At 48.8% G+C, this 24,559-nt stretch overlaps 1 protein-coding gene across 1 annotated transcript in view; it reads left to right on the top strand.

Annotated features, from left to right (window-relative positions):
- The window catches only part of LOC130300745 (uncharacterized), a 93,870-nt gene that overhangs the window by 61,960 nt on the left and 7,351 nt on the right, over window positions 1–24,559 (top strand). The window contains exons 6-7 of the mRNA XM_056551575.1: window positions 818–844; window positions 23,789–24,548. Coding sequence (XP_056407550.1) covers window positions 818–844; window positions 23,789–24,548 — 787 coding nt within the window. The remainder of the gene's footprint in view (window positions 1–817; window positions 845–23,788; window positions 24,549–24,559) is intronic.

Here is a 24,559-nt window from a genome sequence, read left to right as displayed (position 1 = left end):
CAGCTCAGCTACATGTACATTACACATATACAGCTCTACTGTGTACACATACAGCTCAGCTACATGCACATTACACATATACAGCTCTACTGTGTACACATACAGCTCAGCTACATGTACATTACACATATACAGCTCTACTGTGTACACATACAGCTCAGCTACATGTACATTACACATATACAGCTCTACTGTGTACACATACAGCTCAGCTACATGTACATTACACATATACAGCTCTACTGTGTACACATACAGCTCAGCTACATGTACATTACACATATACAGCTCTACTGTGTACACATACAGCTCAGCTACATGCACATTACACATATACAGCTCTACTGTGTACACATACAGCTCAGATACATGTACATTACACATATACAGCTCTACTGTGTACACATACAGCTCAGCTACATGCACATTACACATATACAGCTCTACTGTGTACACATACAGCTCAGCTACATGTACATTACACATATACAGCTCTACTGTGTACACATACAGCTCAGCTACATGTACATTACACACATACAGCTCTACTGTGTACACATACAGCTCAGCTACATGCACATTACACACAGCTCTGCTGCAGACATATATAACACACACATACACAGCTCTGCACCACGCACATCACACACACACAGCTCTGCTGCATACACATAACTTCAGCTCATCCAGCAGCGATCACAACCAGCACAGCAGAGTCCTGCATACACTGAGCAGATGAGCCTAGAGCAGCAGCCCCTGATCATGTGACTCCTCCTCCTCCATGTGACTGATCACATGACGGTGACATCATCGCAGGTCCTGCAAGCACACGGCTCCTGTACAGGTATGTTGCTGTCTATTTCTATGTGTAAGTTTATATATACAAAGAACCATAGAATCGGCGATGATCAGTGCTGGGACATTATACAGTAATGGAGGGGTCTGGTGATGACTGGAGAGGTGACACTGCTGGGAATGCTGGGACATTATACAGTAATGGAGGGGTCTGGTGATGACTGGAGAGGTGACACTGCTGGGACATTATACAGTAATGGAGGGGTCTGGTGGTGACTGGAGAGGTGACACTGCTGGGACATTATACAGTAATGGAGGGGTCTGGTGATGACTGGAGAGGTGACACTGCTGGGAATGCTGGGACATTATACATTAATGGAGGGGTCTGGTGATGACTGGAGAGGTGACACTGCTGGGAATGCTGGGACATTATACAGTAATGGAGGGGTCTGGTGATGACTGGAGAGGTGACACTGCTGGGACATTATACAGTAATGGAGGTGTCTGGTGATGACTGGAGAGGTGACACTGCTGGGACATTATACAGTAATGGAGGGGTCTGGTGATGACTGGAGAGGTGACACTGCTGGGAATGCTGGGACATTATACAGTAATGGAGGGGTCTGGTGATGACTGAAGAGGTGACACTGCTGGAACATTATACAGTAATGGAGGAGTCTGGTGATGACTGGAGAGGTGACACTGCTGGGACATTATACAGTAATGGAGGGGTCTGGTGATGACTGGAGAGGTGACACTGCTGGGAATGCTGGGACATTATACAGTAATGGAGGGGTCTGGTGATGACTGGAGAGGTGACACTGCTGGGACATTATACAGTAATGGAGGGGTCTGGTGATGTCTGGAGAGGTGACACTGCTGGGACATTATACAGTAATGGAGGGGTCTGGTGATGACTGGAGAGGTGACACTGCTGGGACATTATGCAGTAATGGAGGGGTCTGGTGATGACTGGAGAGGTGACACTGCTGGGACATTATACAGTAATGGAGGGGTCTGGTGATGACTGGAGAGGTGACACTGCTGGGACATTATACAGTAATGGAGGGGTCTGGTGATGACTGGAGAGGTGACACTGCTGGGAATGCTGGGACATTATACAGTAATGGAGGGGTCTGGTGATGACTGGAGAGGTGACACTGCTGGGAATGCTGGGACATTATACAGTAATGGAGGGGTCTGGTGATGACTGGAGAGGTGACACTGCTGGGAATGCTGGGACATTATACAGTAATGGAGGGGTCTGGTGATGACTGAAGAGGTGACACTGCTGGAACATTATACAGTAATGGAGGAGTCTGGTGATGACTGGAGAGGTGACACTGCTGGGACATTATACAGTAATGGAGGAGTCTGGTGATGACTGGAGAGGTGACACTGCTGGGACATTATACAGTAATGGAGGAGTCTGGTGATCACTAGAGAGGTGACACTGCTGGGACATTATACAGTAATGGAGGGGTCTGGTGATGACTGGAGAGGTGACACTGCTGGGACATTATACAGTAATGGAGGGGTCTGGTGATGACTGGAGAGGTGACACTGCTGGGAATGCTGGGACATTATACAGTAATGGAGGGGTCTGGTGATGACTGGAGAGGTGACACTGCTGGGACATTATACAGTAATGGAGGGGTCTGGTGATGTCTGGAGAGGTGACACTGCTGGGACATTATACAGTAATGGAGGGGTCTGGTGATGACTGGAGAGGTGACACTGCTGGGACATTATGCAGTAATGGAGGGGTCTGGTGATGACTGGAGAGGTGACACTGCTGGGACATTATACAGTAATGGAGGGGTCTGGTGATGACTGGAGAGGTGACACTGCTGGGACATTATACAGTAATGGAGGGGTCTGGTGATGACTGGAGAGGTGACACTACTGGGACATTATACAGTAATGGAGGGGTCTGGTGATGACTGGAGAGGTGACACTGCTGGGACATTATACAGTAATGGAGGGGTCTGGTGATGACTGGAGAGGTGACACTGCTGGGACATTATACAGTAATGGAGGGGTCTGGTGATGACTGGAGAGGTGACACTGCTGGGACATTATACAGTAATGGAGGGGTCTGGTGATGACTGGAGAGGTGACACTGCTGGGACATTATACAGTAATGGAGGGGTCTGGTGATGACTGGAGAGGTGACACTGCTGGGACATTATACAGTAATGGAGGGGTCTGGTGATGACTGGAGAGGTGACACTGCTGGGACATTATACAGTAATGGAGGGGTCTGGTGATGACTGGAGAGGTGACACTGCTGGGACATTATACAGTAATGGAGGGGTCTGGTGATGACTGGAGAGGTGACACTGCTGGGACATTATACAGTAATGGAGGGGTCTGGTGATGACTGGAGAGGTGACACTGCTGGGACATTATACAGTAATGGAGGGGTCTGGTGATGACTGGAGAGGTGACACTGCTGGGACATTATACAGTAATGGAGGGGTCTGGTGATGACTGGAGAGGTGACACTGCTGGGACATTATACAGTAATGGAGGAGTCTGGTGATCACTAGAGAGGTGACACTGCTGGGACATTATACAGTAATGGAGGGGTCTGGTGATGACTGGAGAGGTGACACTGCTGGGACATTATACAGTAATGGAGGAGTCTGGTGATGACTGGAGAGGTGACACTGCTGGGACATTATACAGTAATGGAGGGGTCTGGTGATGACTGGAGAGGTGACACTGCTGGGACATTATACAGTAATGGAGGGGTCTGGTGATGACTGGAGAGGTGACACTGCTGGGACATTATACAGTAATGGAGGGGTCTGGTGATGACTGGAGAGGTGACACTGCTGGGACATTATACAGTAATGGAGGGGTCTGGTGATGACTGGAGAGGTGACACTGCTAGGACATTATACAGTAATGGAGGGGTCTGGTGATGACTGGAGAGGTGACACTGCTGGGAATGCTGGGACATTATACAGTAATGGAGGGGTCTGGTGATGACTGGAGAGGTGACACTGCTGGGACATTATACAGTAATGGAGGGGTCTGGTGATGACTGGAGAGGTGACACTGCTGGGACATTATACAGTAATGGAGGAGTCTGGTGATGACTGGAGAGGTGACACTGCTGGGACATTATACAGTAATGGAGGAGTCTGGTGATGACTGGAGAGGTGACACTGCTGGGACATTATACAGTAATGGAGGGGTCTGGGGATGACTGGAGAGGTGACACTGCTGGGACATTATACAGTAATGGAGGGGTCTGGTGATGACTGGAGAGGTGACACTGCTGGGACATTATACAGTAATGGAGGGGTCTGGTGATGACTGGAGAGGTGACACTGCTGGGACATTATACAGTAATGGAGGGGTCTGGTGATGACTGGAGAGGTGACACTGCTGGGACATTATACAGTAATGGAGGGGTCTGGTGATGACTAGAGAGGTGACACTGCTGGGAATGCTGGGACATTATGCAGTAATGGAGGGGTCTGGTGATGACTGGAGAGGTGACACTGCTGGGACATTATACAGTAATGGAGGGGTCTGGTGATGACTGGAGAGGTGACACTGCTGGGACATTATACAGTAATGGAGGGGTCTGGTGATGACTGGAGAGGTGACACTACTGGGACATTATACAGTAATGGAGGGGTCTGGTGATGACTGGAGAGGTGACACTGCTGGGACATTATACAGTAATGGAGGGGTCTGGTGATGACTGGAGAGGTGACACTGCTGGGACATTATACAGTAATGGAGGGGTCTGGTGATGACTGGAGAGGTGACACTGCTGGGACATTATACAGTAATGGAGGGGTCTGGTGATGACTGGAGAGGTGACACTGCTGGGACATTATACAGTAATGGAGGGGTCTGGTGATGACTGGAGAGGTGACACTGCTGGGACATTATACAGTAATGGAGGAGTCTGGAGAGGACTAGAGAGGTGACACTGCTGGGACATTATACAGTAATGGAGGGGTCTGGTGATGACTGGAGAGGTGACACTGCTGGGACGTTATACAGTAATGGAGGAGTCTGGTGATGACTAGAGAGGTGACACTGCTGGGACATTATACAGTAATGGAGGGGTCTGGTGATGACTGGAGAGGTGACACTGCTGGGACATTATACAGTAATGGAGGGGTCTGGTGATGACTGGAGAGGTGACACTGCTGGGACATTATACAGTAATGGAGGGGTCTGGTGATGACTGGAGAGGTGACACTGCTAGGACATTATACAGTAATGGAGGGGTCTGGTGATGACTGGAGAGGTGACACTGCTGGGAATGCTGGGACATTATACAGTAATGGAGGGGTCTGGTGATGACTGGAGAGGTGACACTGCTGGGACATTATACAGTAATGGAGGGGTCTGGTGATGACTGGAGAGGTGACACTGCTGGGACATTATACAGTAATGGAGGAGTCTGGTGATGACTGGAGAGGTGACACTGCTGGGAATGCTGGGACATTATACAGTAATGGAGGGGTCTGGTGATGACTGGAGAGGTGACACTGCTGGGACATTATACAGTAATGGAGGGGTCTGGGGATGACTGGAGAGGTGACACTGCTGGGACATTATACAGTAATGGAGGGGTCTGGTGATGACTGGAGAGGTGACACTGCTGGGAATGCTGGGACATTATACAGTAATGGAGGGTCTGGTGATGATTGGAGAGGTGACACTGCTGGGACATTATACAGTAATGGAGGGGTCTGGTGATGACTGGAGAGGTGACACTGCTGGGAATGCTGGGACATTATACAGTAATGGAGGGGTCTGGTGATGACTGGAGAGGTGACACTGCTGGGAATGCTGGGACATTATACAGTAATGGAGGGGTCTGGTGATGACTGGAGAGGTGACACTGCTGGGAATGCTGGGACATTATACAGTAATGGAGGGGTCTGGTGATGACTGGAGAGGTGACACTGCTGGGAATGCTGGGACATTATACAGTAATGGAGGGGTCTGGTGATGACTGAAGAGGTGACACTGCTGGAACATTATACAGTAATGGAGGGGTCTGGTGATGACTGGAGAGGTGACACTGCTGGGACATTATACAGTAATGGAGGGGTCTGGTGATGACTGGAGAGGTGACACTGCTGGGACATTATACAGTAATGGAGGGGTCTGGTGATGACTGGAGAGGTGACACTGCTGGGACATTATACAGTAATGGAGGAGTCTGGTGATCACTAGAGAGGTGACACTGCTGGGACATTATACAGTAATGGAGGGGTCTGGTGATGACTGGAGAGGTGACACTGCTGGGACATTATACAGTAATGGAGGAGTCTGGTGATGACTAGAGAGGTGACACTGCTGGGACATTATACAGTAATGGAGGGGTCTGGTGATGACTGGAGAGGTGACACTGCTGGGACATTATACAGTAATGGAGGGGTCTGGTGATGACTGGAGAGGTGACACTGCTGGGACATTATACAGTAATGGAGGGGTCTGGTGATGACTGGAGAGGTGACACTGCTAGGACATTATACAGTAATGGAGGGGTCTGGTGATGACTGGAGAGGTGACACTGCTGGGAATGCTGGGACATTATACAGTAATGGAGGGGTCTGGTGATGACTGGAGAGGTGACACTGCTGGGACATTATACAGTAATGGAGGGGTCTGGTGATGTCTGGAGAGGTGACACTGCTGGGACATTATACAGTAATGGAGGGGTCTGGTGATGACTGGAGAGGTGACACTGCTGGGACATTATGCAGTAATGGAGGGGTCTGGTGATGACTGGAGAGGTGACACTGCTGGGACATTATACAGTAATGGAGGGGTCTGGTGATGACTGGAGAGGTGACACTGCTGGGACATTATACAGTAATGGAGGGGTCTGGTGATGACTGGAGAGGTGACACTACTGGGACATTATACAGTAATGGAGGGGTCTGGTGATGACTGGAGAGGTGACACTGCTGGGACATTATACAGTAATGGAGGGGTCTGGTGATGACTGGAGAGGTGACACTGCTGGGACATTATACAGTAATGGAGGGGTCTGGTGATGACTGGAGAGGTGACACTGCTGGGACATTATACAGTAATGGAGGGGTCTGGTGATGACTGGAGAGGTGACACTGCTGGGACATTATACAGTAATGGAGGGGTCTGGTGATGACTGGAGAGGTGACACTGCTGGGACATTATACAGTAATGGAGGGGTCTGGTGATGACTGGAGAGGTGACACTGCTGGGACATTATACAGTAATGGAGGGGTCTGGTGATGACTGGAGAGGTGACACTGCTGGGACATTATACAGTAATGGAGGGGTCTGGTGATGACTGGAGAGGTGACACTGCTGGGACATTATACAGTAATGGAGGGGTCTGGTGATGACTGGAGAGGTGACACTGCTGGGACATTATACAGTAATGGAGGGGTCTGGTGATGACTGGAGAGGTGACACTGCTGGGACATTATACAGTAATGGAGGGGTCTGGTGATGACTGGAGAGGTGACACTGCTGGGACATTATACAGTAATGGAGGGGTCTGGTGATGACTGGAGAGGTGACACTGCTGGGACATTATACAGTAATGGAGGGGTCTGGTGATGACTGGAGAGGTGACACTGCTGGGACATTATACAGTAATGGAGGGGTCTGGTGATGACTGGAGAGGTGACACTGCTGGGACATTATACAGTAATGGAGGAGTCTGGTGATCACTAGAGAGGTGACACTGCTGGGACATTATACAGTAATGGAGGGGTCTGGTGATGACTGGAGAGGTGACACTGCTGGGACATTATACAGTAATGGAGGAGTCTGGTGATGACTAGAGAGGTGACACTGCTGGGACATTATACAGTAATGGAGGGGTCTGGTGATGACTGGAGAGGTGACACTGCTGGGACATTATACAGTAATGGAGGGGTCTGGTGATGACTGGAGAGGTGACACTGCTGGGACATTATACAGTAATGGAGGGGTCTGGTGATGACTGGAGAGGTGACACTGCTAGGACATTATACAGTAATGGAGGGGTCTGGTGATGACTGGAGAGGTGACACTGCTGGGAATGCTGGGACATTATACAGTAATGGAGGGGTCTGGTGATGACTGGAGAGGTGACACTGCTGGGACATTATACAGTAATGGAGGGGTCTGGTGATGACTGGAGAGGTGACACTGCTGGGACATTATACAGTAATGGAGGAGTCTGGTGATGACTGGAGAGGTGACACTGCTGGGACATTATACAGTAATGGAGGAGTCTGGTGATGACTGGAGAGGTGACACTGCTGGGACATTATACAGTAATGGAGGGGTCTGGGGATGACTGGAGAGGTGACACTGCTGGGACATTATACAGTAATGGAGGGGTCTGGTGATGACTGGAGAGGTGACACTGCTGGGACATTATACAGTAATGGAGGGGTCTGGTGATGACTGGAGAGGTGACACTGCTGGGACATTATACAGTAATGGAGGGGTCTGGTGATGACTGGAGAGGTGACACTGCTGGGACATTATACAGTAATGGAGGGGTCTGGTGATGACTAGAGAGGTGACACTGCTGGGAATGCTGGGACATTATGCAGTAATGGAGGGGTCTGGTGATGACTGGAGAGGTGACACTGCTGGGACATTATACAGTAATGGAGGGGTCTGGTGATGACTGGAGAGGTGACACTGCTGGGACATTATACAGTAATGGAGGGGTCTGGTGATGACTGGAGAGGTGACACTACTGGGACATTATACAGTAATGGAGGGGTCTGGTGATGACTGGAGAGGTGACACTGCTGGGACATTATACAGTAATGGAGGGGTCTGGTGATGACTGGAGAGGTGACACTGCTGGGACATTATACAGTAATGGAGGGGTCTGGTGATGACTGGAGAGGTGACACTGCTGGGACATTATACAGTAATGGAGGGGTCTGGTGATGACTGGAGAGGTGACACTGCTGGGACATTATACAGTAATGGAGGGGTCTGGTGATGACTGGAGAGGTGACACTGCTGGGACATTATACAGTAATGGAGGAGTCTGGAGAGGACTAGAGAGGTGACACTGCTGGGACATTATACAGTAATGGAGGGGTCTGGTGATGACTGGAGAGGTGACACTGCTGGGACGTTATACAGTAATGGAGGAGTCTGGTGATGACTAGAGAGGTGACACTGCTGGGACATTATACAGTAATGGAGGGGTCTGGTGATGACTGGAGAGGTGACACTGCTGGGACATTATACAGTAATGGAGGGGTCTGGTGATGACTGGAGAGGTGACACTGCTGGGACATTATACAGTAATGGAGGGGTCTGGTGATGACTGGAGAGGTGACACTGCTAGGACATTATACAGTAATGGAGGGGTCTGGTGATGACTGGAGAGGTGACACTGCTGGGAATGCTGGGACATTATACAGTAATGGAGGGGTCTGGTGATGACTGGAGAGGTGACACTGCTGGGACATTATACAGTAATGGAGGGGTCTGGTGATGACTGGAGAGGTGACACTGCTGGGACATTATACAGTAATGGAGGAGTCTGGTGATGACTGGAGAGGTGACACTGCTGGGAATGCTGGGACATTATACAGTAATGGAGGGGTCTGGTGATGACTGGAGAGGTGACACTGCTGGGACATTATACAGTAATGGAGGGGTCTGGGGATGACTGGAGAGGTGACACTGCTGGGACATTATACAGTAATGGAGGGGTCTGGTGATGACTGGAGAGGTGACACTGCTGGGAATGCTGGGACATTATACAGTAATGGAGGGTCTGGTGATGATTGGAGAGGTGACACTGCTGGGACATTATACAGTAATGGAGGGGTCTGGTGATGACTGGAGAGGTGACACTGCTGGGACATTATACAGTAATGGAGGGGTCTGGTGATGACTGGAGAGGTGACACTGCTGGGACATTATACAGTAATGGAGGGGTCTGGTGATGACCGGAGAGGTGACACTGCTGGGACATTATACAGCAATGGAGGGGTCTGGTGATGACTGGAGAGGTGACACTGCTGGGACATTATACAGTAATGGAGGGGTCTGGTGATGACCGGAGAGGTGACACTGCTGGGACATTATACAGTAATGGAGGGGTCTGGTGATGACTGGAGAGGTGACACTGCTGGGAATGCTGGGACATTATACAGTAATGGAGGGGTCTGGTGATGACTGGAGAGGTGACACTGCTGGGACATTATACAGTAATAGAGGGGTCTGGTGATGACTGGAGAGGTGACACTGCTGGGACATTATACAGTAATGGAGGGGTCTGGTGATGACTGGAGAGGTGACACTGCTGGGAATGCTGGGACATTATACAGTAATGGAGGGGTCTGGTGATGACTGGAGAGGTGACACTGCTGGGACATTATACAGTAATGGAGGGGTCTGGTGATGACTGGAGAGGTGACACTGCTGGGACATTATACAGTAATGGAGGGGTCTGGTGATGACTGGAGAGGTGGCACTGCTGGGACATTATACAGTAATGGAGGGGTCTGGTGATGACTGGAGAGGTGACACTGCTGGGACATTATACAGTAATGGAGGGGTCTGGTGATGACTGGAGAGGTGACACTGCTGGGAATTCTGGGACATTATACAGTAATGGAGGGGTCTGGTGATGACAGGAGAGGTGACACTGCTGGGACATTATACAGTAATGGAGGGGTCTGGTGATGACTGGAGAGGTGACACTGCTGGGAATGCTGGGACATTATACAGTAATGGAGGGGTCTGGTGATGACTGGAGAGGTGGCACTGCTGGGACATTATACAGTAATGGAGGGGTCTGGTGATGACTGGAGAGGTGACACTGCTGGGACATTATACAGTAATGGAGGGGTCTGGTGATGACTGGAGAGGTGACACTGCTGGGAATTCTGGGACATTATACAGTAATGGAGGGGTCTGGTGATGACAGGAGAGGTGACACTGCTGGGACATTATACAGTAATGGAGGGGTCTGGTGATGACAGGAGAGGTGACACTGCTGGGACATTATACAGTAATGGAGGGGTCTGGTGATGACTGGAGAGGTGACACTGCTGGGAATGCTGGGACATTATACAGTAATGGAGGGGTCTGGTGATGACTGGAGAGGTGACACTGCTGGGAATGCTGGGACATTATACAGTAATGGAGGGGTCTGGTGATGACTGGAGAGGTGACACTGCTGGGAATGCTGGGACATTATACAGTAATGGAGGGGTCTGGTGATGACTGGAGAGGTGACACTGCTGGGAATGCTGGGACATTATACAGTAATGGAGGGGTCTGGTGATGACTGGAGAGGTGACACTGCTGGGACATTATACAGTAATGGAGGGGTCTGGTGATGACTGGAGAGGTGACACTGCTGGGACATTATACAGTAATGGGGGGGTCTGGTGATGACTGGAGAGGTGACACTGCTGGGAATGCTGGGACATTATACAGTAATGGAGGGGTCTGGTGATGACTGGAGAGGTGACACTGCTGGGAATTCTGGGACATTATACAGTAATGGAGGGGTCTGGTGATGACTGGAGAGGTGACACTGCTGGGACATTATACAGTAATGGAGGGGTCTGGTGATGACTGGAGAGGTGACACTGCTGGGACATTATACAGTAATGGAGGGATCTGGTGATGACAGGAAAGGTGACACTGCTGGGACATTATACAGTAATGGAGGGGTCTGGTGATGACTGGAGAGGTGACACTGCTGGGAATGCTGGGACATTATACAGTAATGGAGGGGTCTGATGATGATTGGAGAGGTGACACTGCTGGGACATTATACAGTAATGGAGGGGTCTGGTGATGACTGGAGAGGTGACACTGCTGGGACATTATACAGTAATGGAGGGGTCTGGTGATGACTGGAGAGGTGACACTGCTGGGAATGCTGGGACATTATACAGTAATGGAGGGGTCTGGTGATGACTGGAGAGGTGACACTGCTGGGACATTATACAGTAATGGAGGGGTCTGGTGATGACTGGAGAGGTGACACTGCTGGGAATGCTGGGACATTATACAGTAATGGAGGGGTCTGGTGATGACTGGAGAGGTGACACTGCTGGGAATGCTGGGACATTATACAGTAATGGAGGGGTCTGGTGATGACTGGAGAGGTGACACTGCTGGGACATTATACAGTAATGGAGGGGTCTGGTGACGACTGGAGAGGTGACACTGCTGGGACATTATACAGTAATGGAGGGGTCTGGTGATGACTGGAGAGGTGACACTGCTGGGACATTATACAGTAATGGAGGGGTCTGGTGATGACTGGAGAGGTGACACTGCTGGGACATTATACAGTAATGGAGGGGTCTGGTGATGACTGGAGAGGTGACCCTGCTGGGACATTATACAGTAATCATCCCCTTGTCATCATCCCACACCCCCCTTCATCATCCCCTTGTCATCATCCCCTCCCCATCATCCCCTCCCCCCTTCATCATCCCCTTGTCATCATCCCACCCCCCCTTCATCATCCCCTTGTCATCATCCCACCCCCCCTTCATCATCCCCTTGTCATCATCTCACACCCCCTTCATCATCCCCTTGTCATCATCCCCACCCCCCTTCATCATCCCCTTGTCATCATCCCCTCCCCCCTTCATCATCCCCTTGTCATCATCTCACACCCCCTTCATCATCCCCTTGTCATCATCCCCTCCCCCCTTCATCATCCCCTTGTCATCATCCCCTCCCCCCTTCATCATCCCCTTGTCATCATCCCACCCCCCTTCATCATCCCCTTGTCATCATCCCACCCCCCCTTCATCATCCCCTTGTCATCATCTCACACCCCCTTCATCATCCCCTTGTCATCATCCCCTCCCCCCTTCATCATCCCCTTGTCATCAGCCCACACCCCCCCTTCATCATCCCCTTGTCATCATCCAACACCCCCCTTCATCATCCCCTTGTCATCATCCCACACCCCTCCTTCATCATCCCCTTCCCCCCTTCATCATCCCCTTGTCATCATCCCACACCCCTCCTTCATCATCCCCTTCCCCCCTTCATCATCCCCTTGTCATCATCCCACACCCCTCCTTCATCATCCCCTTGTCACCATCCCCTCCCCACTTCATCATCCCCTTGTCATCATCCCCACCCCCCTTCATCATCCCCTTGTCATCATCCCCTTGTCATCATCCCACACCCCCTCTTCATCATCCCCTTGTCATCATCCCACACCCCCTCTTCATCATCCCCTTGTCATCATCTCACCCCCCCCCTTCATTATCCCCTTGTCATCATCCCCACCCCCCTTCATCATCCCCTTGTCATCATCCCACACCCCCCTTCATAATTCCCTTGTCATCATCCCCACCCCCCTTCATCATCCCCTTGTCATCATCCCACACCCCCTCTTCATCATCCCCTTGTCATCATCCCCACCCCCTCTTCATCATCCCCTTGTCATCATCCCCACCCCCCTTAATCATCCCCTTGTCATCATCCCCACCCCCCTTCATCATCCCCTTGTCATCATTCCCACCCCCCTTCATCATCCCCTTGTCATCATCCCACACCCCCTCTTCATCATCCCCACCCCCCCTTCATAATCCCCTTGTCATCATCCCACACCCCCTCTTCATCATCCCCTTGTCATCACCCCACACCCCCTCTTCATCCCCTTGTCATCATCCCACACCCCCCTTCATCATCCCCTTGTCATCATCCCACACCCCCCTTCATCATCCCCTTGTCATCATCCCCACCCCCCTTCATCATCCCCTTGTCATCATCCCACACCCCCCTTCATCATCCCCTTGTCATCATCCCCACCCCCCTTCATCATCCCCTTGTCATCATCCCACACCCCCTCTTCATCATCCCCTTGTCATCATCCCACACCCCCCTTCATCATCCCCTTGTCATCATCCCCACCCCCCTTCATCATCCCCTTGTCATCATCCCACTCCCCCTTTTCATCATCCCACCCCCCCCTTCATCATCCCCCTGTCATCATCCCACACCCCCTCTTCATCATCCCCTTGTCATTATCCCACACCCCCCTTTCATCATCCCCTTGTCATCATCACCACATGTCATCAGCCCCCCCACCTTCATCATCACCGCTTGTCAATGTCTGATACAGTGGTCTTCAACCTGCGGACCTCCAGATGTTTCAAAACTACAACTCCCAGCAAGCCCGGGCAGCCATCACCTGTCCGGGCTTGCTGGGAGTTGTAGTTTTGAAACCTCTGGAGGTCCACAGGTTGAAGACCACTGCGGCCTTCAACTTCATCCAGACCCCTCTCACCCCCTTTAGTTCTGTACAGTACTCACCCCCCTGCTCGGCGCTGGTCCGGTGCTGCAGGACTGTCCGGTGGGGAGGTGGTCCGGTGGGATAGTGGTTCCCGGCTGCCATCTTCACCGGGGGGCCTCTTCTCCGCGCTTCGGGCCCGGAATAGAGGCGTTGCCTTGACAACGACGCAGAGGGACGTTGGTACTGAACGTCCCTCTGCGTCGTCGTCAAGGCAACGTGACTATTCCGGGGCCGGGCCCGAAGCGCGGAGAAGAGGCCCCCTGGTGAAGATGGCAGCCGGGAACCACTATCCCACCGGACGACCTCTCCACTAGACAGTCCTGCAGCACCGGACCAGCGCACCCGTACGTCCCGCCAAGCGGAGGTGAGTACAGAACTAAAGGGGGTGAGAGGGGGGGGCTGGATGATGTCGAAGCCGCAGTGGTCTTCAACCTGCGGACCTCCAGAGGTTTCAAAACTACAACTCCCAGCAAGCCCGGACAGCCGATGGCTGCCCGGGCTTGCTGGGAGTTGTAGTTTTGAAACATCTGGAGGTCCGCAGGTTGAAGACCACTGAGGGCGGAGAGTTCACTCGAGTATAAGCCGAGGGGGGTGTTTTCAGCATGAAAAATCATGCTGAAAAACTCGGCTTATACTCGAGTATATACGGTAAGTAGGGGATCATTTTAACCGTATGGACCTACAGAATAAAGATAAGGTGTCATTTTTACTTCTTCAATTTTGTCACACAATTAATTATTTTTCCCTTTTCGCTGTGGATTTTTTTGGTATAATGACTAATGTCACTGCAAAGCAGAATTTCTGGCGCAAAAAATAAGCCATCATATGGAATTTTATATATGTTATGATTTTTAGAAGGTGGTTAGGAAAAAATGAAAATGCAAAAACGGAAAAACCCTGCGTCCGTAAGGGGTTAAATCTCTCTAACCCACAGGGAGAAAAGTCAACAATTTGGCGTTCTTGGCCCTGAGATTTGCCCCTTTATTTTTTTTTCAACTGTATTTTTTATTAATCTCATAAGGACCAAGCCCATTTTGACCTTAACCCCTTAAGGACTCAGACCATTTGGGCCTTAAGGACGCAGACAATTTTATTTTTACGTTTTCATTTTTTCCTCCTCGCCTTCAAAAATCATAACTCTTTTATATTTTCATCCACAGACTAGTATGAGGGCTTGTTTTTTTGCGTGACCAGTTGTCCGTTGTAACGCCATGACTCACTTTACCATAAAATGTATGGCGCAACCAAAAAAATACTATTTGTGTGGGTAAATTAAAAAGAAAACTGCAATTTTGCTAATTTTTGAAGGTTTCGTTTTCACGCCGTACAATTTAAGGTAAAAATGACGTGTGTTTTTTATTCTCTGGGTCAATACGATTAAAATGATAGATACTAGATACTTTTCTATTACTGTTGCGCTTAAAAAAAATCGCAAACTTTTCAACCAAATTAGTATGTTTAAAATCCCCCTATTTTGAAGACCTATAACTTTTTCATTTTTCCATATAGGCGGCGGTATAAGGGCAATTTTTTTGCGCCATGATCAGTACTTTTTATTGATACCACATTTGCGTTTATAAAACTTTTATTCATTTTTTTTATTATTATTATTTTTTAAATAAAATGTGACAAAAAAGTAGCAATTTTGCATTTTTTTTTTATTTTTACGTTCATGCCGTTTACCATACGGGATCAATAACATTATATTTTAATAGTTCGGACATTTACGCATGCGGCGATACCAAATATGTGTATTAATTTTTTTTTTTTTACACTTTATGGGGGTAAAATGGGAAAAATGGACATTTTACATTTTTATTGGGGTAGGGGATTTTTAAAATTTTTCTTACTTTATTTTTAACTTTCTTTACTTTCACACTTTAATAGTCCCCATAGAGGACTATCTATAGCAATCCTTTGATTGCTAATACTGTTCAGTAGGGCTGGGCGGTATATCGGTTCATACCGGATACCGGTTTTTTTTTCGTCGCACGATACACATTTTTGCCCATACCGGCATACCGGTCGGGCCCCTCCCCCCACCCCCGAATTAATTAGTTCTGACGCGGCCGCGGGATGTGCAGGAGCGGGAGCCGCTGAGCTCACATGCGGTGCACATCCCCACTCCCCCTGCAGCTGCCGCTGGCTCTCAGTGATCAGGGGAAAGCGCAGAAACTTCATCCCCTGGCTCTGATGTTTCCCTCAGTCCCGAGCCTGCTCCCTGTTCAGCCCCCCCTCTCCCCTTCCTGCAGGCTATTTGTTTATCATACCGGTCCCCAGGCGCGGGCTCTGCAGGACCTCCTTCCCCCTGCAAGCACTAAATTTGACAGGCAGGCACAGGACATCTTATCTTCATCCCCGCTCTGTTCTCTGATCCCCGAGCAGGGACGGGGATCAGAAGCTCTGCCGTGCCCGTACATTCAGCGCTTGCAGGAGGAGAAGGCTTTGCTGATCCTCACATTCCCATCCCTGCTCGGGGATCAGAGAACAGAGCGGGGATGAAGATAAGATGTCCTGTGCCTGCCTGTCACAGGGGGAGAAGGCTCTGCAGCTGCTGGGGACGGGGATTATAAACTGCAGCGGCGGAAAATGTATGTAAATAGCTGACAGTGCGCCAGTGGGGGGGAATCACGATAGCGCTGCGGCTGACAGTTAACCCCTTCCCCGCTATAGGGGCTGTGCGCACGGTCCCCAAGGCGGGGAAGGGGTTAACTGTCAGACGCTGCACTTCTACACTGTTTCCCACATGGTACCACGGTAATACCGTGATACCGCCATAACCTGAAAAAATACCGTGATATAAGTTTTAGGTCATACCGCCCAGCACTACTGTTCAGTATTATATCTAGGACATAGCACTGATCAGTATTTTCTGTCATCTTCTGCTCTGGTCTGCTCGATCTCAGACCAGAGCAGAAGACCCCGGGAGACGGCCGGAGCCAGTTGAGGGGAGCTCTGGCCGCCATGCTGGATGATTGGATTGCCGTGGCAGCGCTGCGGGCGATCCGATCATCCATTCAAAGTACTGCACTGAGCCACAAACAAAGGAGAAGGGAGGGGGTGGAACAAAATAGGGACCACGAAGACCAACATAAAAGACAATCCACAAAACTGATAAGGAAAAGAAGAAAAATAGAGGCAGAGAAGATCAAGGAGGCTGCCGGTCAGAGAAGAGGTCCCATGGTTCCCAGACAGAGCGGAACAAAGGGACAGAGTTGTTTAAAGAGGTTGTGAGAGATTCCAGAGAACGGATCTCACGTATATGAGTCAATAAATTGGCCTCAGAGGGAGGAAGAGTCCTCTTCCAGCACTTAGCAATAATGGTCTTAGCTGCCAGAGCAATATGCATGAAAAGCTTAACCCCTTAAGGACTCAGCGTTTTTCCATTTTTGCATTTTAATTTTTTCCTCATCACCTTCTAAAAATCATAACGCTTTAAATTTTGCACCTAAAAATCCATATTATGGCTTATTTTTTGCGTCACCAATTCTACTTTGCAGTGACATCAGTCATTTTACCAAAAAATCCATGGCGAAACAGAAAAAAAAATCGACAAAATTGAAAAAAAAATTTCATTTCGTAAATTTTGGGGGCTTCTGTTTCTACACAGTAAATTTTTTGGTCAAAATGACACCTTATCTTTATTCTGTAGGTCCATACGGTTAAAATGATCCCCTACTTATATAGGTTTGATTTTGTCGTACTTCTGAAAAAAATCATAACTACATGCAGGAAAATTTATACGTTTAAAATTCTCATCTTCTAACCTCTATAACTTTTTTATTTTTCCGCGTACGGGCCGGTATGAGGGCTAATCTTTTGCACCTTGTTCTGAAGTTTTTATCGGTACCTTTTTTGTGTTGATCGGACTATTTGATCGCTTTTAATTCATTTTTTTATGATATAAAAAGGTGACCAAAAATATGCTTTTTTGAACTTTGGCATTTTTTTGCGCGTACGCCATTGACCGTGCGGTTTAATTAATGATATCATTTTATAGTTCGGACATTTACGCACGCGACGATACCACATATGTCAATTTTTATTTTTATTGACAGTTTTTTTTTATGGGAAAAGGGGGGTGATACAAACTTTTATTAGGGAAGGGGTTAAATTACCTTTTTTTTTTTTACTTTTTTTTGCAGTGTTATAGCTCCCATAGGGACCTATAGCACTGCACACACTGATCTCCTATGCTGATCCCTGCAAAGCCATAGCTTTGCAGGGATCAGTCAGATAGGAGCTTGATTGCTCAAGCCTGTAGCTCAGGCTTGGAGCAATCAATCGACGATCGGACGCCGCGGAGAGAGGTAAGGAGACCTCCTCCTGCGTCCCAGCTGATCGGAACATCGCGATTTTATCGCGATGTGCCGATCAGCCCGACTGAGCTGCCGAGAAGCGTTTACTTTCGTTTTCAGACGCGGCGTTCAACTTTGATCGCCGTGTCTGAAGGTTTAACAGCGCGTGGCACAACGATCGGTCCCGCACACTGTTAGCCCAGGGTCCCGGCTATCGTTAGCAGCCGGGACCGACACGGTGTGATGCGGGGTCACGGCGTGACCCCGTTTTTCACATCGGGCTCAGGGTTAAGAGGTTAAAGTCCTTAAGAGGTTAAAGGGCTTCTTAGACAGAGCTCAATGGGATAAGTGTTAAAGGAAACAAATACCCAAGACCTCGGTCAGCAAACCTTGTACCATTCTCCAGTAGTCCACTATGAGCGGGCAGGACCAGAAAATGTGAAACCGACATTGGGAAATGGTACCTCTTCCCATCCCAGATAAACCAAAAAATGGCTGACTGAAAAGAGCGAAGGGCAGATAACGGTAAACGGACCAGCAATGTCTCGAAAAAATACAGCAATTTAGGAAGAATTGCCATTTTAACGCCACAGTACGCCATTTTAACGCCATTTCTCCATGAGAGCCCTGAGTTCACGGAAAAGGGGAAGAAAATTAGTGGAATAGAGGGAGGAATAGCGAGAGGTTATGTAAACCCCCAGGTACTTAATCGCAGAAGATGACCATTTAAGAGAATAGCATGCAAGAGAGTAGACAGGGGGAAAGGAATATTCAGAGGAAGTGCTTCAGTTTTTGAGAGATTAACCTTATAACCCGAAACTACAACATAAGCGTGAAGAACCCTGTAGAGATTAGGAAGAGAAAGCAAAGGACGAGAGAGGGTAAGCAAAACATCTTCAGCAAATAGGCAAATCTTAAATTCCCTATCATGAAGGGAGATGCCCGTAATATCCGGACCCCCTGGATCATGGCAGCAAGAGGTTCAATACACAATGGGAAGATCAGGGGGGATAACGGACAACCCTGACGAGTACCATTAAACAAAGGGAAAGTAGGAGAGGGGGCATGAGGAAGTTTAAGAGAAGCAGTAGGAGAGGAGTAGAAAACCCTGCAGTGCAATAAGAAAATTACCATTGATACCAAATTTCTGGAAAGTAGCAAAAAAAGAAACAGCCATCCCAGCCTATCAAAGGCCTTTTCTGCATCTAAGCTGAGAATCAATGCCTGTTCAGACCTCCGATTGATCAAATCAACCAGACTAACCACTCTTCTAGTATTATCACCTCCCTGACAGCAAGGTATAAACCCAACCTGATCCTTATGGATAAGGGAGGGGAGAAAGGAGCAAAGATGGACAGGCAAAACCTTAGAAAATAGTTTCAGATCAGAGTTGAGAAGAGCAATGGGTCTATAATCGGAGCCATCGTGAGGATCCTTACCGGGTTTATGTATTAGAGTGATCAAAGAGAGCAAAAAGGACTGCGGGATCTCCTCACCCCCCATGAAAGAATTGAAGAGAGGAACAAGTTTAGGTATAAGAATTGAAGAGTAAGTCTTATAATACAAATATGTGAATCTGTCTGGGCTGGGGGAGAGACCAGCAGGAAGATACTTGAGGACCTCCAGGAGCTACTCACTAGTAATGGGAGCAATAACAACCTCACAATCCGCCCCTGACAAAGTCCGCAAGCCACATCGAGAGATAATAATCAAGGGCAGCTGCACACTCCACCGGGTCAGATGGAAGCTGAGAAGGAAGAGAATAAAGACCAGAGTTATAGTCAACTAGAAGGTGGGAAATTTTGGCTGGGTAATAATGGAGAACACCAGAAGAGTCTTTCAAGGCTGAGGGGGACTGGGCGACTGCTCGATCACTTAGGCACCTAGCTTACATGGTATGAGCCTTATTACCTTTCTCATAAAAACGTTGCTTAGCATACAACAGTCGTCGCTTAACATGACAAAGAGCAAGGTCAAGGGAGCGGGGTATGTTTATTTTTATTTTTTTTACACTGTTTTATTTTTTTTTTATGGGAAAAGGGGGGTGATTCAAACTTTTATTAGGGAAGGGGTTAAATGACCTTTATTAACACTTTTTTTTAACTTGTTATTAGCCGCGGGTCCCGGCCGTTGATGAGCGCCGGGACCGACGCGATATGATGCGGGATCGCGGCAGCCGGCGCAGGACGTAAATATACGTCCTGCGTCGTTAAGGGGTTAATGATAACTTAAAGGGGTACTCCGGTGGTTAAGATTTTTGGCTATATTGCATCTTTGGCTATATTGCACGCCCCTCATCTCCCCCTCCTGGAGGACGCAGGTGTGCATAAGAAATAAGCCACGCCCCTCATCTCCCCCCCCCCCCTGGAGGACGCAGGTGTGCACGAGAAATAAGCCACGCCCCCTCATATCCCCTCCTGGAGGACGCAGGTGTGCAGAGAAATAAGCCACGCCCCCTCATATCCCCTCCTGGAGGACGCAGGTGTGCATGAGAGAAAGAAGCCAGAGCAGGGGGAGAGAGAGGACATATACAGCTCCTCATCTCCCCTCCCCCTGCTCTGTCTTCTGAGGACGCAGGTCTGCACTGAATGAAGACAGAGAAGATAAGAATGTTATGTGAAGGGATAACAAAGTGCACGGCCCGGGGATGTATAGACTGCAGGGGAATAAATCTCGGACTGGGGATGATTTCTATGTGTGAAGGGGGGGACTCCTGAATGACACATGCTGGGAGTTGTAGTCCCTGTTATGTGTGTGTATGCTAGTGTTTACAAACCAGTGTGGCTCCAGCTATTGCAAAACTACAACTCCCAGCATGCCTAGACAGACTTTGGACATGCTGGGAGTTGTAGTTTTGCAACAGCTGGTGGCACACTGGTTGGGAAACACTGTCCTAGCCTATTCAGCATACACATAATCTTACACCAGTGTTTCCAAACCAGTGTGCCTCCAGCTGTTGTAAAACTACAACTCCCAGCATTCCCTGACAGTCTTTGGGCATGCTGGGAGTTGTAGTTTTGCAACAGCTGGAGGCACACTGATTAGGAAACACTGTTCTAGCCTATTCAGTATATTACAAACAAAGTGCATTGTTTCCCAACCAGGGTGTCTTCAGCTGTATCAAAACTACAACTCCCAGCATGCCCGGACAGCTTTTGGCTGTCTGGGCATGCTGGTAGTGGTAGTTTTTCGACACTTGGAGGCACCCTGGTTGGGAAACACTGGAGTATGCCCTACAGAGGTGTGGTGAACTACAACCCCCAGGAGACTACAGAGGCAGCATGCTGGTGTTATACCACAGACTGAAGACTCCTGAATGACACATGCTGGGAGTTCTAGTCCCTTTTGTGTGTGTATGCCAGTGTATCCCAACCAGGGCTGATTTATATTAGTCTGCTGTGTAGAAGGGGGCTGACCCAGGAAAATAGTAGGGTGGGTAAAGGGCTGAACAAAAAAAAAAAAAGGAGCCGCCCCAAACCTGCAAGGCATGTGGCATGCTGGGATTTTTAGTTTTCAGCACAGAAAGAAACAGGAAATAGAAGCAAAGATAGAAAAACAAAGTGGGGGATAAAAAGACAACAAAGAACGGAAATAGAGTCGGCTAAACAACAAGAATAGAAATGAAACAAAACAAACAGAGTAAGTCAAAAACAGAAAAACACGTTGACCACCGGAGTACCCCTTTAAGTTGAAAGTAGTGCACACAACAAACAACGTCCCTAGGAGTGCCTGTGGCGGATTTGGGGCGGGAGGCCCTATGAGCTCTGTCCAGCTTGATTTTGTGGGAAAAGGGCTCCCCCAGGATAAGGTTGAAAATGGCTTCCAGGGTCACATGGAGGTCCTCCTCACGAGTAGCCTTCAGCAGTCCCTGCACTCGGATGTTATTACTCCTCCCCCGATTGTCCAAGTCTTCACGATAAGTATGTAGATCACTGAGAAATTCCATTTGAGAGGCAATTGTAGACTGGAGCTGAGCAATATAGGCCCTGGTGGAATCGAGGGGCATCCTCCAGTCCTTCAACTCTGTCAGAAACATTCTGCAAGTCTTGGTGTAGGGATGAAACTTCCATTTGGCAGGTATCTTTGACTTCAGCAATAAATGAACAGAAATCCTCTTTAGTAGGAATCTGGGAAAGATGCTGACTCCAATCCGGAGGGGCAGAAGAGGGTGCAGGCAGTCCTGAACAAGCTGAATCAGCCTCCAAAAGGGTATCCCGTGACGTTTTTTTCAGCCATCAGCACGTGGCACCGAGGGCCCAGGGGAAACAGATGGGCTACCTTGGGAGGAGAAGCGCGGGGCCCCTACATTCAGCTTGTGTGCAGACATAATTCTCTGAGGTTTAGGTGAGGCAGGCAAAATGGTGGCATGCAGGCAAGAGAGTCACTCACCAGAGAGTCTGGGCTGGCAGGAGCACAGTCACACGCTCTGGCAGGAGCAGCGTCAGCAGCAGGAAGCCCCAGGAGCACAGCTACGGAGCAGGGAGGTGTCCGATCCACCACACGGAGGGGAGGTTGATCGGCTGAGGTAGCAGGCAGTAGCTGCAATGTGTCTTGCGAGTCCTCCGCTGCTATCGGCAGGAGTGCAGGCAAGTCGGCAGCCTGGCTGGAAGCGGGACCCAGGGAGCGAGACCGCAAGCCTTGTGCAGGGTCCATAATGGCGGGCAGACAGATGTGGAGGCCTAAAGGCGTCCTCAGGAAGTGCACAATGTTCTCAGGTGGGGCGGAAGACTGCCGGGCAGTAGAGGAAGGCTTTAGACGGCGCCGGGAGGTTCTCCCTATGTAATAGTGCAGGGAAACCGGCTAGTTTGCAGGAGCAGACCTAGTGTGCGGCCATCTCCTTCCGCGCGGCACCATGCCAACCCCCCTCCCCAAGAACTGCCCCTTTATACCAGTACTGTGACTGGGCCTTCCTCTTGTCTTCCGGGATTATGCTGGACCACTGTTAAAGCATGACTGGAGTTTGAATACCTCTGGCACTGCTTCTGAGAAGTGACTGATGGAGTGTATCCTCTTGGTCCTGAGTCACTACATACATTTGACAAAGAGTTCCCACCCAGGTCTAGGAATTTCTTCCCTGTTCTTTGTCTTGTAGAGGAGGAAGTCCAGGTCTGGGGGACAGGGTATCTGGACTGACATTCTTTTAATCCTGCTTGTATATCAGGCTGAAACTGTAATTTGACCATGCACCCGAGCACATATGTCCTGTGGTCACACTGATTGCTCCAACCTTAATGTAGCCTCCCCTGTTTATAAACATGGGGGAACATTGTATTAATGGGGCTCAGATAACTCCTTTTGTTATTTTTGGTCTGTGTAATAATTAATGATATTTTCTGCTCATATAAATCCTTCAACATGACTTTTATTGTCTGATGACTTTTACAATGTTTCTTCCACATCTTATCATCAGGGAGAAGATATGAACAATATTAATGTTCCAAAGACAGATGTGAGCGGTGATGAGCAGTATAAGGAGGACATTCCAACAGGAAAAGATCCAATCTATATTAACGCTGCAGACATAAAGGAAGAAGAGGAGACAGATGTGAGCAGTGATGAGCAGTATAAGGAGGACATTCCTACAGGGAAAAATCTGATCTATATTAATGCTACAGACACAAAGGGAGAAGAAGAAAATACAGATGTGAGCGGTGAAGAGCAGTTTAAGGAGATCATTCCTACAGGGAAAGATATCTATATTAATGCCTCAGACATAAAGGAAGAAGAGAAAGATATGAGTGGTGATGATCAGCATATGGAGGACATTCCTACAGGAAAAGATCCAATCTATATTAATGCTGCAGACATAAAGGTAGAAGAAGAGGAGACAGATGTGAGCAGTGATGACCAGTATGAGGAGGACATTCCTACAGGGAAAAATCTGATCTATATTAATGCTACAGACACAAAGGGAGAAGAAGAAAATACAGATGTGAGTGGTGAAGAGCAGTTTAAGGAGATCATTCCTACAGGGAAATATATCTATATTAATGCCTCAGACATAAAGGAAGAGGAGACAGATGTGAACGGTGATGATCAGTATAAGGAGGACATTCCTACAGGAAAAGATCCAATCTATATTAATGCTGCAGACATAAAGGAAGAAGAAGAGACAGATGTGAGCGGTGATGAGCAGTATAAGGAGGACATTCCTACAGGTAACCATCCATGTGAATAGTAA

The sequence above is a fragment of the Hyla sarda genome, chromosome 1 (genome assembly GCF_029499605.1).
Source record: "Hyla sarda isolate aHylSar1 chromosome 1, aHylSar1.hap1, whole genome shotgun sequence".
Lineage (NCBI taxonomy): Eukaryota > Metazoa > Chordata > Amphibia > Anura > Hylidae > Hyla > Hyla sarda.
The sequence above is the reverse complement of the archived record's forward strand: the minus strand, read 5'-3'. Positions and strand labels throughout refer to the sequence as shown.